The 19,253-nt window shown below is 39.8% G+C and overlaps 2 protein-coding genes across 2 annotated transcripts in view; both read left to right on the top strand.

The window, feature by feature from the left end:
- The window catches only part of LOC133639076 (serine/threonine-protein phosphatase 2A 55 kDa regulatory subunit B alpha isoform), a 32,455-nt gene extending 26,217 nt beyond the window's left edge, over positions 1-6,238 (top strand). The window contains exon 10 of the mRNA XM_062032203.1: positions 4,869-6,238. Coding sequence (XP_061888187.1) covers positions 4,869-5,148 — 280 coding nt within the window. The 3' untranslated portion in view covers positions 5,149-6,238. The remainder of the gene's footprint in view (positions 1-4,868) is intronic.
- Positions 6,239-8,907: 2,669 nt separating this feature from the next.
- Positions 8,908-19,253, top strand: part of LOC133639075 (BCL2/adenovirus E1B 19 kDa protein-interacting protein 3-like) — a 33,364-nt gene continuing 23,018 nt past the window's right edge. Inside the window, exon 1 of the mRNA XM_062032201.1 lies at positions 8,908-9,150. Within this exon, the coding sequence (XP_061888185.1) occupies positions 9,099-9,150 (52 nt within the window). The 5' untranslated portion in view covers positions 8,908-9,098. The remainder of the gene's footprint in view (positions 9,151-19,253) is intronic.

Below are 19,253 nucleotides of genomic sequence, written 5' to 3'. Positions count from 1 at the left end.
CCCTGATATGTATATATTAATATATATATATATATGTGATGTCATGAATATATTAGGGCTGTCAATTCTTTAGGTTTTCGACTTCTTTTCTGTACATAGATTTGTCGTTTTCACGAATAAGTCCAATCACGGTGGTGACATCCGCAGATTTGTTGATCTGGTCCCCCTTGTAGTATCTTGATACTCGTGTCATGTGTTAGCAGCGTAATCAGCAGTGGACTGAGTACACAGCCTTGAGGGGGGCAGATGTTTTTCTGTACATAGACAAACTGCACGTATTCTGTCAGGAAACAAATGTAGCAGTGTTCAGGCCAAGTAGAAGTTTCTCTGTTAGTCTCTGGGGGATGCGGTCAGGACAATAAGCAAACTGGAGCGGGTCGAATAACTCAGCGAGTCTAACTGTGATGTTTGGTTTGACAAGCCATTCAAAACACCTGATCACAATTAGTGTCATTCAGGCAGGATACAACTGATCTCTTTGCCACTGGAACCATGATGGACGTTTTGAAGCATCTGGAGATGATGGCATGTCTGAGGGAGATGTCACATTAGGGATTTCAGTCATAACATCTGCCAGCTCGCAAGTGCAGAATTTGCTTTTTTGGGTTAATCCTGTCTGGGGTCCTCCCGAGTGTCAGCTGCATCTATGGTGAAAGCTGGTCCAACAAGACTAGTTCCCGTCTGGTTATCGGGTTTGATGCTTCAAATCGTGCAAAGAAATTGTTTAGCCTGTCCAGAAAAGAAATGTCGTCTTCGTTTACCCGCTGCCTGGACTTGTAATCCGCCAGTTCTTGGACTCCCTGCCACATTTGTCTGGTGTTGCTATGTCGCAGAGGTGAGCCTGCATTTTCTTTGCATATGTGCCTTTTGCTGCCTTGATAGCCTTCAGAGAGTGCCGACCTAGCTCAGCAGTCTCGTCCCCTGCCCCGAAATCTACATTTTGGACTGTCAGCAGTGAGTGTTTCTCTGTGGTTATCCAAGGTTTATGGTTGCCACGCGCAGCGAAGATCTTTATCTCAGTGACATCCTCTGTGCACTGAGCAATGTAGCTAGTTACTGCCTCAGCATACTCTTCAATGTTTGTGACCTTCCCGGATGGCTGCTGTTTTGAAAACCTTTCAAATAGTCCTGAAGTGGCTTGATCCTGATTTTTTTCCACTGGCCTGATGTGGTCCGTATACTGACACCAGCATAGCAGAAGGGTGATCAGAACAGTCGAGATAGGGGCACGGGGTTGCCTTGTAATCATCTGGGGAGTTAGTATACACCAGGGGTGCCCACACTTTTCTGCAGGAGAGCTACTTTTCAATTGACCAAGTTGAGGGAATCTACCTCATTCATATATGTAATTTATATTTATTTATTTATGAAAGAGAGGTTTTTGTTAACAAGTTAAAGGTGTTTAATGATAATACAAGCATGTTTAACACATATAGATTCCTTTCTTTCATGAAGACAGGAATATAAGTTGGTGTATTACCTGATTGTGATGACTTGCATTGATTGGAATCAGACAGTAGTGATGATAACGTCCACATTTTCAAATGAAGGAGAAAAAAAGTCCTCCTTTCTGTCCAATACCACATGAAAGTGCTTGCTTTTTGCCATCTTATTTGTCCAGTTTTTATACTCCTTTTTATACACTTTACAAGAAGTACATTGGCGGCAAACTCCGTAGCTTGCTAGCTTGTGCCCGTCAGCTTTTTGAGACTCTTATTTTGTTTGCGCAGGCAGGATGAAGCAGCGCTTTTATTGTGAAGGTTGGAACTGTGCAGTCGGTCTTTAGAGTTTTGACGGCAGGTATGGCGCGAGAGTCTGTTGTAATAAAAAGTGTTTCTCGCCTTCCTGTCGGTCATTTTTTCTTAATAATGGTCAGCGTCATCTCACAAGACCCTCGAGTGCAGTGAATATCAATCAAGTCTTGTTAAAGATTGATGATCGCTAATTTTTAGGTCTATTTTTTTAATGCCTGGCTGGCGATGGACTGACACACCCTCCGCCATCGACCGTTAGTTCGCGATCGACGTAATGGGCACCCATGGTATACACAAAGTCCAACATATTTCTGCCCTATGGTTTTAAAGTTCACTATGTGTTTAAACTTGGGCAACACAGTTTTTTAAGTCAACTTTACAGACTTCGTCATATCTCCCTGCATGCAGCAGTGTGACATGGAAGTGAAAATTAACATCATAAAAAGCTCAAGAGGATAAACCAGCCACCAATACGAGTCGTGAATTTGTTACCTATTTCTTCAGTATTGTGATTAACCGTTAGTAAAAGGAAAATGTATTACTTTTCATGACAGCCAGAGTGGTCATTGATTTGTGCCATTATAAGATCTGCTAAGAGAAGAGGAGGTCATTCTTCCTGACTAGCTAGCCTAGGACAATATTTTAAAAAGGTTGGAACACCTGAAAGACAACATGGTTTAATTTGCAATTTTTTTCGCAGTGAATGTTTTTACTGGCTTTACTGAGCATGTACTGTGGTGGCCTAGTGGTTAGAGTGTCTGCCCTGAGATCGGTAGGTTGTGAGTTCAAACTCTGGCCGAGTCATACCAAAGACCTTGGCAAATTAAGGCCCGGGGGCCACATGCGGCCCGTTGAGCTTTTCAATCTGGCCCGCCGGACATTCCCAAATAATTTTTCTAGATCTTTTAAGATGGAAACTGTAGCTGCCATTATAATGTGCAGTCATGTTTTCTAATTATGGTCATCTAATTAGTTACTATGGTAATCTACGTCACAGCAGCTCAGATAAGGCACCAAGCAGTGTGGGCGGGAAGCGTTTCCACAGACGCGTATGGAGATTTTCACAACAAAGTTCTAAAGCTTAGTGATATAGAGAATAGAATAGAAAAGTACTTTATTGATCCCTGGGGGAAATTCAGCAAATATCAGATGTATCAGACTGTAGGTAGGTTTACTTTGTACCCTTCGCGTTCATATTTCACTGTTTGTTGCATTTTTGTTGCGTTTCACATGATTGTAAAAATATGTCGATCGAAAGGGGGTGTGACATTCATATTTTGTCAATATTCAGTGTTTTATTGTTCATAGAAAAAAATTAAATTCCATTACGTTTTTTAAGGCGGTCTGTCATAATGTTTTTAGCATTCAATCAGACATTATTGTGAGGTTTTATATTACTGTTCCTGAAAATAGATATACCGGCCCCTAGACACATTTTTTTCTCTAAATGTGGCCCCCGAGTCAAAATAATTGCCCAGGCCTGCCAAAGACTATAAAAAAATGAGACCCATTACCTCCCTGCTTTGCACTCAGCATCAAGGGTTGGAATTGGGGGTTAAATCACCAAAATGATTCCTGGGTGCGGCCACTGCTGCTGCCCACTGCTCCCCTCACCTCCCAGGGGGTAAACAAGGGGATGGGTCAAATGCAGAGGACAAATTTCACCACACCTAGTGTGTGTGTGTGTGTGTGTGTGACCATCATTGGTACTTTAACTTTAACTTTAAATTGAGTCTTCATGTACAGTACAGGCCAAAAGTTTGGACACACCTTCCCATTCAATGCGTTTTCTTTATTTACATTGTAGATTGTCACATCAAAACTATGAATGAACACATGTGGAGTTATGTACTTAACAAAAAAAAAGAGTGAAATAACTGAAAACGTGTTTTATATTCTAGTTCAGGGGTCACCAAGGTAGCCCGTAAGGACCAGATGAGTAGCCCGCCGGCCTGTTCTAAAAATAACTCAAATAGCAGCACTTACCAGTGAGCTGCCTCTATTTTTAATTTTATTTATTTACTAGCAAGCTGGTCTCGCTTTGCCCGACATTTTTAATTCTAAGAGAGACAAAACTCAAATAGAATTTGAAAATCCAAGAAAATATTTTAAAGACTTGTTTAAAAAAATTCATTAATTTTTTTTTACTTTGCTTCTTATAACTTTCAGAAAGACAATTTTAGAGAAAAAATACAACCTTAAAAATGATTTTAGGATTTTTAATGACATATACCTTTTTACCTTTTAAATTCCTTCCTCTTCTTTCCTGACAATTGAAATCAATGTTCAAGTAAATTTATTTTTTTTATTGTAAAGAATAATAAATACATTTTAATTTAATTTTTCATTTTAGCTTCTGTTTTTTCAACGAAGAATATTTGTGCAATATTTCTTCAAACTTATTATGATTAAAATTCAAAACAAATTATTCTGGCAAATCTAGAAAATCTGTAGAATCAAATTTAAATATTATTTCAAAGTCTTTTGAATTTCTTTTAAAATTGTTGTTCTGGAAAATCTAGAAGAAATAATGATTTGTATTTGTTAGGAATATAGCTTGGTCCAATTTGTTATATATTCTAACAAAGTGCAGATTGGATTTTAACCTATTTAAAACATGTCATCAAAATTCTAAAATTAATCAGGAAAAATTACCAATGATGTTCCATAAATTCTTTTTTTAATTTTTTCAAAAAGATTCGAATTAGCTAGTTTTTCTCTTCTTTTTTTCGGTTGAATTTTGAATTTTAAAGAGTCGAAATTGAAGATAAACTATGTTTCAAAATTTAATTGTCATTTTTTTCGTGTTTTCTCCTCTTTTAAACCGTTCAATTAAGTGTAAATATCATTAATTATTAATAATAACATAGAGTTAAAGGTAAATTGAGCAAATTGGCTATTTTTGGCAATTTATTTAAGTGTGTATCAAATTGGTAGCCCTTCGCATTAATCAGTACCCAAGAAGTAGCCCTTGGTTTCAAAAAGGTTGGTGACCCCTGTTCTAGTTTCTTCAAAATAGCCACCCTTTGACTGTAAGTCATTGTGTTCAGCTGAAAACACGTTGAGTCATAAACACTAAAAGTCCCGCCATCTTTTCTCCTTTTTCCCCACCAGCGTGGCGATGACTGGCTCGTACAACAACTTCTTTCGGATGTTTGACCGGGGCCAGAGGCGCGACGTGACATTGGAGGCTTCCCGCGAGAACATCAAGCCCATGCAGGTCCTCAAACCCCGCAAAGTGTGCGTGGGCGGCAAGCGCAAGAAGGACGAGATCAGCGTAGACAGTTTGGACTTCAACAAGAAGATCCTTCACACTGCCTGGCATCCCCAGGACAACATCATCGCCGTGGCGACGACCAACAACCTCTACATATTCCAGGATAAAGTCAATTAACAAGTTCAGGGTGAGCTCGCGTGAGATCTGGTGTGGGTGACGTCGTGACGCACCACCTGCCGCCTCGCGGCCTCAGCCAAGGTGAGTCATGGTAATAACGCTGACAACCAGCATCCCCTGTTTGTCACTACTGGGTGAGCGGCCTTTGATCCATACGGAGACAGAGGAAGCCTCGCTTTTTGCCCATCATCAACCTGTCTGTGACAGTGACATCTGCCTTGTTGTTTCAGTGATGTGCCATTTTTTTTGTTTAGTTTTTCTTTTGCAAGCCCACATACCACTCTTGGAGTAATGTGGGTTTAACTGATTATCTTAAATTACAGTACAAATTTATTTTTATAAACTTCCCAAATGGCTCTGTGGAAACTCTTATTAGTGTGTCCCCTCCTTGTCCTGTGCCATAGTAGTTTAATTTTTTCTAAGAAAAAAATTGCCAGTCTGTCTTTTTTTGTTGTTGCTGTTATTGTATGTGCGTATTTGCCCTTTTATAAGATAATCTGTAATGCTGTCATAGAGTATAATTATTTGGATCTCCTCACATATTTCCATGAAACCTTCGCATACTCACTAAAGTATGCTCACGGTTTTCCTTCCACGCTTGCTGTTCTTTACAGACCGCACCACTTCTGCGGTACAGAGACAAATCTACGTTCAAGTCGGTTTTGGACGGCCAATAATTCTAAACAAGTTTTGTTCTAATTTGCACTGTCATGTGTTCAGCAACTCTCTAGTGAGTCTATTCAAACATCACAATGGTTTATATTAAAAAGTCAAACTGTCTCCCAGATGTGTTCCGTCCTATTTTGATTAACCTGGATCTTAAGTACTGTTGTCTTCTCATGGTGTATGACAGCTCTGACTAAAGTACTTCAATGTATGTATTAGCCAAAAACAGATTACTTTTATTTGAGGCTTTAGGTGGCATCAATGGTTTATTCCGATACGAATACTGTATGTGCTGGAAGATAGTTGAATCACTTTGTTTCCACACTTTATAAACAACTGATGCCTCTTATCAGTGTGTGCAACTACAGTTCAATTTTAATCATCTATGACAGTGACTAAAATAAAGGAACAACCTTTTTTTGCATTCTTGTGATTGTTGGGCTTTCATACTGAGGCATAATTATTACTGTGCTGAGTGCTCATGGTGTCACAGTACAGTCGTAAGAACACATTCACCATCAACAGCATTCTAGTCTTGGTTATGAACGACTGCAAATAGACATTTATTGCATGGGTTGCATACAGTGGAATTTAAAAGGGTACGCAGGCCATTTTTGTGCCAAAATGAATCACCTACAGTCGCGATCAAAAGTTTACATACACTTGTAAAGAACATAATGTCATGGCTGTCTTGAGTTTCCAATCATTTCTACAACTCTTATTTTTTTGTGATAGAGTGATTGGAGCACATACTTGTTGGTCACAAAAAACATTCATGAAGTTTGCTTCTTTTATGAATTTATTATGGGTCTACTGAAAATGTGCTGGGTCAAAAGTATACATACAGCAATGTTAATATTTGCTTACATGTCCCTTGGCAAGTTTCACTGCAATAAGGCGCTTTTGGTAGCCATCCACAAGCTTCTGCTTGAATTTTTGACCACTCCTCTTGACAAAATTGGTGCAGTTTCAGCTAGGGCTTGGCGATATGGATGAAAAAGTATATCTCAATATGTTTTTACTTAAACTCGATATTTGATACATGTCTCGATATATTTTCCGGTGTAAGTATACATATAAAGATTCAGTTCGGCTAAATGTGTTGGTTTGCTGACATGGACTTGTTTCTTCAGCATTGTCCACACGTTAAGGTCAGGACTTTGGGAAGGCCATTCTAAAACCTTCATTCTAGCCTGATTTAGCCATTCCTTTACCACTTTTGACGTGTGTTTGGTGGTCATAGTCCTGTTGGAACACCCAACTGCGCCCAAGACCCAACCTCCGGGTTGATGATTTTTGGTTGTTCTGAAGAATTTGGAGGTAATCCTCCTTTTTCATTGTCCCATTTACTCTGTAAAGCAGCAGTTCCATTGGCAGCAAAACCGGCCCAGTGCATAATACTACCACCACCATGCTTGACGGTAGGATGGTGTTCCTGGGATTAAAGGGCTCACCTTTTCGCCTCCAAACATATTGCTGGGTATTGTGGCCAAACAGCTCAATTTTTGTTTCAGAACTTTCCTCCAGAACGTCTTATCTTCTTCTACATACAGCAATGTTAATATTTGATTACATGTCCCTTGGCAAGTTTCACTGCAATAAGGCGCTTTTGGTAGCCATCCACAAGCTTCTGCTTGAATTTTTGACCACTCCTCTTGACAAAATTGGTGCAGTTCAGCTAGATTTGTTTGTTTTCTGACATGGACTTGTTTCATCTGTTTCATTTTTGTTTCATCTGACATCACGTGGACAAAGATATGACCTTCTGGAGGAAAGTAATGTGGTCAGATGGAACAAAAATTGATCTGTTTGGCCACAATACACAGCAATATGTTTGGAGGAGAAAAGATGAGGCCTTTAATCCCAGGAACACCATACCTACCGTCAAGCATGGTGGTGGTAGTATTATGCTCTGGGCCTGTTTTGCTGCCAATGGAACTGGTGCTTTACAGAGAGTAAATGGGACAATGAAAAAAGGAGGATTACCTCCAAATTCTTCAGGACAAGCTAAAATCCTCAGTCCGGAGGTTGGGTCTTGGGTGCAGTTGGGTGTTCCAACAGGACAATGACCCCAAACACACGTCAAAAGTTGTAAAGGAATGGCTAAATCAGTCTAGAATGAAGGTTTTAGAATGGCCTTCCCAAAGTCCTGACTTAAACGTGTGGACAATGCTGAAGAAACAAGTCCACGTCAGAAAACCAAGAAATTGAGTTGAACTGCACCAATTTTGTCAAGAGGAGTGGTCAAAAATTCAAGCAGAAGCTTGTGGATGGCTACCAAACGCGCCTTATTGCAGTGAAACTTGCCAAGGGACATCCATCCATTTTCTACCGCTTGTCCCTTTTGGGGTTGCGGGGGATGCTGGAGCCGATCTCAGCTGCATCCGGTCGGAAGGCGGGGTACACCCTGGACAAGTCGCCACCTCATCGCAGGGCCAACACAACCAAATATTAACATTGCTGTATGTATACTCTTGACCCAGCACATTTGCTCACATTTTCAGTAGACCCATAATAAATTCATAAAAGAACCAAACTTCATGAATGTCTTTTGTGACCAACAAGTATGTGCTCCAATCACTCTATCACAAAAAAATAAGAGTTGTAGAAATGATTGGAAACTCAAGACAGCCATGACATGATGTTCTTTACAAGTGTATGTCAACTTTTGACTGTAGGTTTGAATATACAAACGATACAAGGTAACACTGATATTTTATTTTTGTAGAAATATCAACATTTCAGCTTTTTCCTCTTGACATCATGACTTTTTTCTTTCCTTGTCTATTTATGGCGTGGGGGTTACTATTATTCCTACAATATAATAATACTATATTGACAAAAAGCCTTTTGGTGTACGTGAGTACAAGCACGTCGACTGAATGTGGGCGTCGGGCCAAAGCTTACATAAACCAATTCTAATGTGTGCAATGTTATCAATACAACTTTTATTACGACACAGTAGGCTATATGTTTGTTTTATTTCTGCAACGTCATAGAAAAAAATAAATACACTTCAACCCTCCCTCTGTTTCGTTGCGTGACGTCAACATCCAGTTCCGGGGTATGACGTCATCATCCAGTTCCGGGAGGATCTGGGGCGCCTCGCAGCTGCTATCGCCACAGCTAGCGGATAAAAACAGTACTCCTCCCCTATAAAAAGGCAGCAGACGGCGAGGCGTTTATAATTTTTGCCGGCCATTTGTCTGAATGTATAAAGAAAAAGCACACGTTTTGACATAACTAGATTTTTTTTTGTATACAAGCCATCCTGGTCACCAACCATGTCCGACACTGCTGCTACACACAACAACAACGGAGACTACGGGCTCAACGGTAAGTCTGCTACTTTTTTCCCTGTGTTCCTTGAGCGGAGTTTATATATTTAGTGTCTCATTTTATTTACAATTTTGCTTGTTAGTGATTTTTTTTTTTCGCCGCGAAGCTACATTTTTAAAAGGGGCGGAGTCCACCAGTGCCATGTTTCCGTTTAATTTGTTTGACAGCGCGCTGGCCAATGACGAGCGAGATCGTCTTGATTGGCAGGCGTGTGGACCAATCAGCTAGTGACGCTAGGGTATGGAGGTGGGTTAAAGTTTATGTCAACAACACGCCAGAAATCGGTTAGTACTGAGCAAGCGATTTTTAGAACCATTTTCGACTTTTCTTAAAACATGTTGGTCTTTCTTGCTCTAGTCTTGTAGTCTATTTTTCACATTGTTTACTTACTAATAGTGAGAGTTAGCTAAATTAGAGTTAGACTTAAACTTTAATGATCCACAAGGGAAATTGTTCCACACAGTAGCTCATAAATGATGGAAAATATGGAAAGGACAATACAGGTATAAAATAGACTAAAAGCAATATAAAATATAACATATATACGTAATATTTACATAATATATGTACAGTATAGGATATTTACTGATATATTATATGTTTATATCATATATGGCTGCAACTAACGATTAATTTGACAATCGATCAATCTGTCGATTATTACTTCGATTAATCGATTAATAATCGGATGAAAGAGACAAACTACATTTCTATCCTTTCCAGTATTTTATTGAAAAAAAACAGCATACTGGCACCATACTTATTTAAAGCCTGGGGAGGCAGTACACTGCAGAGCTGTCCGATAAACAGATGGGGAGGACTGTCATGAAACAACTCACGGACGGCCTGGCAAGGATCGACCAGAGCCAACTCCCTGGAAAGTACAAGGTCTGGTGCTACCAGTTCATACTCTACAGGAGGGTGATGTGGCCTCTGAAAATGAGCGAGATCCCCTCATCTGCCGTGAGTAAGATGGATGGAAAAGCCAACTCATTCATCAGAAAGTGGCTGGGACTACCACGGTGCCTTTCAGAAACGGGCCTCTTTGGGAAGAACGCACTGCAGCTGCCACTGCAGTCTATCAGTCTGGGCTATATGCAGGAGAAGTCCAGGCTGGTCCTCGAACTAAGAGAGTCCACTGACCAGTCAGTAAGGAACGCCAATGCCATGGTTCCCACTGGCCGAAAGTGGAAAGCCCAAACTGAGGTTGACCGAGCTGTCAGTAGGCTGCATCACCAAGAGCTCATGGGCAGAGTCCAGGCAGGAAGAGCAGGGCTAGGATGGGGAGAAGCGCCTCGGTTCTGGTCTAAGGCCAACCGCAAGGAGAGGAAGGAGATGGTGGTGGCGGAGGTGACGAGGATGGAGGAAGAGCGCTATAAGATCAAGGCCGTGTCGCAGGGCCGACAAGGAAGGTGGACAACCTGGGAGGGAGTGGTCAACCGGAACATCAGCTGGTCCGACCTGTGGAAGATTCCACAGGCAAGGATCAGCTTCCTTGTTCGTTCAACCTACGACACGCTTCCCTGTCCTCGTAACCTTCACCAATGGTTCGGGAACGAGGAATGCTGCTCACTCTGCAATGCTCCCAACGCAAGCCTCCAGCACATCTTGTCGGGCTGCAAGACCGCACTCTCTCAGGGGCGCTATAGATGGCGCCACGACCAGGTCCTGAGGAAACTAGCGGAGGTGCTGGAGGGGTGTCGACAGGGCAGCAAAGAATCACCACCAGCAGAGAACCATACCAGCTTTGTCACGGAAGGGGGGGGTCAAAGATACATCAGGCCAAGAGAGACAGCAGCAAGGCCCTTTTCCCCAGACCAGGAGTGGGACATGAGGGTTGACCTCAATAGGCAGCTCCGGTTCCCCACGGAGATCACCACTACATCTCTCCGCCCGGATATTGTAGTGTGGTCCAGCAAGGCAAGAGTGGTGCACCTTATTGAGCTGACCGTACCATCGGAGGAGGGGATCGAGGCCGCCTTTGAGCGCAAGAAGGCCAAGTACTCGGAGCTGGCTGCTGAGTGCCGGGAGGCTGGCTGGAAGACAACCATCTACCCAGTAGAAGTTGGCTGCCGAGGCTACGTGGGGCTGTCAACCACACGCCTTTTGAGGGACGTAGGAGTGACTGGAAGAAAGCTGAGAAAGGCCATAAAAGATCTGGCAGAGGAGGCCGAGAAAGGCAGCTTTTGGCTCTGGCTGAGGAGGAAGGACAGGAGCTGGGGAAAGAACAACTAACCCCGATAACAGCCGCAGGGGGTAACAGCTATCAGCTGCAGGGGGTGACAGGGAGACGTCCCTGTCACTGCTCCGCCACCAGGAGACGTTCCAGGATTAAAGGAGTGAAACGTTGGTGAATGGTGGTTCCTGGCTGATGACCCTGCAGCTGACCCGTGGGCACTGGAGGAGGTGCGACAGGCAGCAATGCCAAGCAGGAAATACTACCTACCTGTTCATTAACTGATTGTTTCTCAGCTGTTTGTACATGTTGCAGTTTATAAATAAAGGTTTATAAAAATAAAAAATAAAATTTGCCTCTGCGCATGCGCATAGCATAGATCCAACGAATCGATGACTAAATTAATCGGCAACTATTTTTATAATCGATTTTAATGGATTTAATCGATTAGTTGTTGCAGCCCTAATATCACATATACAATATATAACAATTTCCATGTACAATATTACAGTATATGTAACAGCTGCAGCATAAAATAGAGAGTAAATCCAGCAGAAAATATACATTATAAACAAGGAGAAGTAGCTAACATAGAAGGTGTCAGGTAATAGACAGATATCATCTATTGCTGTATGGTGAGTGATGGGGGTTAAGCTAGATGCACATGCTCTATTTTTCCAGATTGTTCAGGGGTGTTAAACGTACGGCCTGAGGGCCGGATCAGGCCTGCGAACAGATTTTATCCGGCTCGCAGGATGAGTTTGCTAAGTATAAAAATGAACCTGAAATTTTTGAATGAAACAAACTGCTGTTCTAAATGTGTCCACTGGGTGTCGCAATAGCAATTCTTTGTATCTTTGTAGATGATGCTACATATGTACAAAATAAACCATTGATTTATATTGATTGAAACTTTTATTAGTAGGTTGCACAGTACAGTACATATTCCGTACAATTGACCACTAAATGGTAACACCCGAATAAGTTTTTCAACTTGCTTAAGTCGGTGTCCACGTTAATCAATTCATGGTACAAATATATACTATCAGCATAATACAGTCATCACACAAGTTAATCATCAGAGTATATACATTGAATTATTTACATTATTTACAATACCACATGATGTTAGTACATCAGTGGAGGAAAATGATCAAACTACATAAATAACACCCTGTAATTTGACTTTGATATCATTTTTTTTATCTTGATAGATTGAAAATGAACACCAGTGAGTTGACTGATGAACATTATCACATCATTTATTCAGAAAATATAAATAATAGGGGTGTAACGGTACGTGTATTTGTATTGAACCGTTTCGGTACGGGGGTTTCAGTTCGGTTCGGAGGTGTACCGAACGAGTTTCCACACAAACATTAAGTAGCCGCCTCCGCTTCCTTCTGCCTCTGTCTCTGTCAGTACTCTACACAGCACCCAGCATTGTCCCACCCACACAACCATCTGATTGGTTACAAACAGAGCGGTAACAGCCAATCAGCAGTGCGTATTCAGAGCGCATGTAGTCAGTGCTTAGCGTTTAGCAGGTAAACATCAGGCAGCGGACTGTCCCCAAATGATAATAAACACCTCCCAGTCAACTACTAGTAACATCACTATGAGCCCGTTGACCTTCTAGAAACAAAAACACCAGCTCAGCTCGCTCGCAGTCCTGGCTTGAGGTGAAGGCTAATTCAATTTTAGCGTAACGTTATCTAATTTTGCCGTGTGCGTTTGTGTGTTACGGACAGCAAAGCCCCATCTGTCTGTTATTTCACTTTACCTTTTTCTGTGTTGATTGAGCTGTGTTGAAGCAGCAAAAAAGGACATTATGTTAAATGAAGAGTTTCTGTCTCTGATAGTTGATATAATAATGTAACTGCATCATTAAGCCTACATGAACTCCATGGTGTTCAGGGATGAATAGTCTCTCCTATTGCTATTGTACCATTTTTTCAGCTATAGTTACATTAATCATTAGAAATGCAGCAGCCTAGTTTTGAATGACAGGGTCCCTGCGATCACATGTTGATAAAAATATAACATTTACATACTAAAAATCAACTACAGGCTTCCCAAATGCTGTAATAAATTAAGCATGATGAGTTGACTTGAAACTGATTAATGTTGCACTTTTTATATGTAGAAGAAAAGTTTTGTCATTTTATTTAATCTGAGCAACTACTTGAGGCAGTTTAATGTTGATTAACGTGGGCAGAATTATTATAGTGTTCCCAATGTTAAAAGGATAAAGCCATTGTTTACAAATTTGGTAAATAAATAACCAAAAAATGTATATTTTGTTGTTTTCTTACTGTACCGAAAATTAACTGAACCGTGACCTCTAAACCGAGGTACGTACCGTTACACCCCTAATAAATAACTACAAATAAATACTATTAGCCGCAACATGTAAGTGTAAAAAAAACAACCCATTATGGTTTGTACATTTTCAGAATGTGCTTGTTCTATTTTTAAACAAAGAAAACAATCTGAAGTTGTCTTTTATTTTTAAGTTATCGTGCCATGATTTCACCAGTCCGGCCCACTTGGGAGTAGATTTTTCTCCCATGTGGCCCCCCGATCTAAAATGAGTTTGACACCCCTGGTTTACACTACCGTTCAAAAGTTTGGGGTCACCTTAAAATGTCCTTATTTTTCAATGAAGATAACTTTTAACTAGTCTTAACTTTAAAGAAATACACTCTATACATTGCTAATGTGGTAAATGACTATTCTAGCTGCAAATGTCTGGTTTTTGGTGCAATATCTACATAGGTGTATAGAGGCCCATTTCCAGCAACCATCACTCCAGTGTTCTAATGGTACAATGTGTTTGCTCATTGGCTCAGAAGGCTAATTGATGACTAGAAAACCCTTGTGCAATCATGTTCACACATCTGAAAACAGTTTAGCTCGTTACAGAAGCTACAAAACTGACCTTCCTTTGAGCAGATTGAGTTTCTGGAGCATCACATTTGTGGGGTCAATTAAACGCTCAAAACGGCCAGAAAAAGAGAACTTTCATCTGAAACGCGACAGTCTATTCTTGTTCTTAGAAATGAAGGCTATTCCACAAAATTGTTTGGGTGACCCCAAACTTTTGAACGGTAGTGTACATACTAATAGTGAGTTAGCCAGATGGGGGGGGGGGGGTTAAGATAGCTGCACATGCTATATTTCTCAGATTGTTTACATACTAATAGTGAGTTAGCCAGATGGGGGGGGGTTAAGATAGCTGCACATGCTATATTTCTCAGATTGTTTACATACTAATAGTGAGTTAGCCAGATGGGGGGGTTAAGATAGCTGCACATGCTATATTTCTCAGATTGTTTACATACTAATAGTGAGTTAGCCAGCTACACAAAGCTGGCTGAGCAATGCAACACAGTGTTGTATAGATCTGATACAAGGTAAATACAGGGCCAGTATTGCACATACTGATACTTTTTATATGATATATATACATTTTTGACAAATAAAAAATATAACTATATAAATAGGCCTATATATCACATGACATAAACCTCATCTTATATCCTTATAAAAGTTTTGGTTTCAATGTGGAAATAATATAATATATCCGCTGTATGCAAAGGGAGCAGCCTTTGTGTGATTAGTTTCTCCTGCATCACTGTGGGGAGCCATGACTCTGCATGCTATTTCCAGCTCCAGTGGCAGACGCTTTGGACGGTGAGTGGCATTGGGTTCAAACATTCTAACAGGCGTGTCTTAAATCAATGGGACAGGCTGCAGTTGGTTTGAGGATAAATATTTTCCTCTCCAGTCTGAGAATGTTCCTATAGCTCAAATAAGCCTATAAGTCACACATTTTTCTCAAATCAGTTTTTGATTAGCAGCTCGGTTAAATCATTGCTGCTGTTTTTATGTGATAACTGACTTGAATTTTTTGCTATTGGCTATGAATATGATAGATACCGTATTTTTCGGACCATAGGGCGCACCGGATTATAAGGCGCATTGCCGATTAATGGTCTATTCAGGTTTATTTTCATACAAAAGTTGCAACGGATTATTAAAGGGGTCCTATTATGATTTTTTTCTAAATGTAAAAGACTTCCTTGTGGTCTACATAACATGTAATGGTGGTTCTTTGGTCAAAATGTTGCATAGATGATGTTTTACACATCATCTTCCAGTCGCTTCAGGATGCACCGTTTTGTGGGCGGGTGTTATTTACGTGGCTCACCTTCGACAGCGTCTTCTCCCCGTCATCTTTGTTGTAGCGGTGTAGCGTGCAAGGACGGGACTGGAAGAAGTGTCAAAAGATGGCGCTAACTGTTTTAATGACATTCAGACTTTACTTCAATCAATAACGGAGCAGCATCTTCTCATCCGTGGCTCACTAGTGCAACAACAACGTGAAAGACCGTCTGACCGGAACTCTCTAATAACTAAAGTTCCTTGGGTGAATAATGTAAACTCACTACACCGGTATGTTTTAGTGCTTCTATGGCGTGTTTACTGACAGATATAAGTGAGAACTTTACACTACTTTATATTAGAAATGGCAACAGTGGAGGATGAATGTCACATAACAAGAAGATAGAGAAAAAGAAGAATCTTATTACTACGGTGTCAGCACGGACTACAATGGCGGACGCGTGCAAATTTTCAGTACTTATGCAGATCCCAAAATACAGATCAGCAGCTACCAAACAGTAAGAAAAGTTGGTTTTGCATAATATTGCGAAACAAAACACCAGATAATGTCTGCTAATAGCTGCCATTTAACAGCAACACACCATAATAATACTCGTATGTTTAATGCTCCGACAATCCATCAAGCGGTGCGGCTTCATAGCTTACCGAAGTCGTACTAAAAACATTTTGACAGATTTTTGAGCGCCGTGTGTAATGTTCTATATTCTCAATGGAACATTTAAAGTTTTTGGTGTTGTTTACTGGCCTCATATTGCAGTTTACACATATCTCTTATGTGTGACTGCCATCTACCGGTCACACTTACCATTACACCATGTACCAAATAAAATAGCTTCGAGGTCGGTAAGCAGAACCGGAATTATTCCAAACATTAGGTGCACCGGGTTATAAAGGGGCACTGTCGAGTTTTGAGAGAATGAAAGGATTTTAAGTGCGCTTTATAGTCCGAAAAATACGGTACTGTCTTTTGAGAACCAGTGTCCTCTGCAGCCAACCGTTTTTTTTAGGATTACAGGCTTAAACATTTCAGAAATAATAACCTTATAATAATAATAATATAATAATAAACCAGTTGTTTCTACTCATTAACCATCATTCGTTGACCTGTGAGAGGAGTAGTGATGGGTATCAAATATCATATGTTGTCAATATTCAGTGTTTTATCGTTCATAGTTAATATTGTAAATCCCACATTCTTTATTTTCATGTACATTCTGGGTGTCTCATTCAGTAAAAAAAATAAAAAATTCCATTCCGTTTTTTTAGGCGGTCTGTCATAACGTTTTTAGCTTTCAATCAGACATTATTGTGAGGTTTTGTATTAGTGTTCCTAAAAATCAGATATACCGAGATGGCCGAAAATGTTTTTGTTTTTTTAATGAATTCGTCAAAAAAATAAAATAAATTCGATTTTGTAAAATATGTGGATGGAGAGGGGGTGGGACATTAATATTTTGTCAATACTCAGTGTTTTATCGTTTATAGTTAATATTGTAAATCCCACATTCTTTATTTTCATGTACATTCTGGGTGTCTCATTCAGTAAAAACATGTAAAATGTTAAAAAAGATTTGTTTTTTGAAAAGTACTAAAAAAAATCAGAATTTGAATATGATAAAAAACATTTTTTAGCACCCCTAATTATTATATACCGTATGATAGTCAGTGTTCCCATAAACTGCCAAGATACCTGTGGTGGTGGGTTGGTCACCATGACATCATCGAGTCATTTGCATAATTTACTACAATGATATGATTTTCTCTAAAAAGGCTAAAAAAATGTATACTTACTAATTAATAATAACAGTTTTGTTTTAAACGTCCATCCATCCATCCATCCATCCATCCATCCATCCATCCATCCATCCATTTTACAATATAATTACAACACTTTATGTACATATTTATATACAGATTTGAACAATAAGTTATTCAGTGAAATATATTTATTAATTGTGGTTCTTACAAAAAATATATCTTATAAAATATAAAAGCTAAAATGTCTCTTAAAGCTCTGCCCCTTTAATTAGTGCATACTAAATAATTTAACTTTAGCCTACTACTACAACCAAATTATTTACCAGCAACATAAAGTGAAACAGAGGCAGAGGTGTCCTGCCACAGTCAGTAACAAATAAACCGAAAACAGTAGTGGTCAAATACAAATAAGGCAACAAGAGAAGTATCCTACACTTCTCTTTTGTAAAGTAAATCTGAACAGCCTATATGGGCATCTACATCAACTATATGATTTGCCTGAGAAGCTGGACAGGACAAAAAATAAAATAAAAATAAATAAATAATAATAATAATTTATTTGTGGCGGACGTAATTCTTTCGTGGCGGGCCGCCACAAATAAATGAATGTGTGGGAAACACTGATAGTTTGTAAAGATAACAATAAATACTTCACCTTGACTTAGGATTTCAAAGCAAGTTATCCATCAATTTGTACGTACAACAATTAACCCTTGTGTAATAATGTTCATTTTGTTGTTACTCAGCCAGTGTTTGTGGGTCTGATGGACCCGTTGCATTTTGTGGCTTTTAATGCCTCACAATCAAACACTTTTAACACTGAACAGATGTTTACCTTATCCCAATAAACATCTGTTCGCAGAACACCAATTTCCACACTTCTATTAGCCCCGGGTCCAGTGGACCCGGACATCTTATATGTAATAGAAATGTGTAGGTGGCGTGTGTGGTGTGTGGTCATTAAGTATGTATTCTGATATATGTCCTTCACAGAAAATGAGCCAAAGTCAGTGAGTCTCAGTTTGAAAAATTAATTAATTGTATAATTTTTCTTTTAATAAAAAATGAAAACGGGTCCCACAGACCCGAACACCACACATAACCAAATGCATAGGCAATAATATAATTAATACTTTTCTATTCTTACATTCACTGTTACAAGCAGCTTCATGATGTGGCCCTCCGTGAAAACAAGTTCCACACCCCTGATTTAGACGGTGGCAGTACGTTGAGACACATCTGTGCAGACTTTATGTCCCTCAGGTTATCAGCTAGATAGGCCGTGCGTGTTATGTGAGACGTCACGCTATTTTTAGACTTTCCTGGAGCGTAAAGACCATAACATTCTTATCTAATCCATAGGAGCTTTTCACACAGGATCCTCCACCCCGACCCTCAACATCTGTCAGTCAGAAAATGGTCACTTCATGCCCGTTGTCTTTTTTAAAATCCAGGCAACAGCTGATGACGACAGAACGTTCGCACCGCGACCACCGAGCAGATACGATGTCTGCCAACAGCAGCTTTGCCTATAGTCTGCTCTGTAATCCACAGGATGAGAGCGAGCGCCCAGTCTGGGCCATCTAAGGCAGGGGTGTCCAAACTTTTTCCACTGAGGGCCGTACACGGAAAAATTTAAGCATGCGGGGGCCATTTTGATAATTTTCATTTTCAAACCTTAACAAAATATATGGATTTTTTTTTTTTAACCTTTAAGGCTCCCGGGGACCATAAAGGGTCTCAGTCATTAAAATGTAAAAAATAAGTCAAATTATCATTATTTTTTTATTTAACGCTTACAGTAAATCGCTATATGCCTTTTCTGTCAAAGACAACTTTGTTTTTTATAGTAAAACTGAAATATGCAGTATTTAGTAATTAGAGCCCTAAAAGATCAATAATGCAGGACACCATTGATTTTAATTCTTTAATATTTTTGAGTAATCACAGGGAAATGTTAAATAAAATCCCACTAAAT

This window comes from Entelurus aequoreus, linkage group LG21, assembly GCF_033978785.1.
Source record: "Entelurus aequoreus isolate RoL-2023_Sb linkage group LG21, RoL_Eaeq_v1.1, whole genome shotgun sequence".
NCBI lineage: Eukaryota > Metazoa > Chordata > Actinopteri > Syngnathiformes > Syngnathidae > Entelurus > Entelurus aequoreus.
Note: the sequence above shows the minus strand (reverse complement) of the source record. Positions and strands in the feature narration are given on the sequence as shown.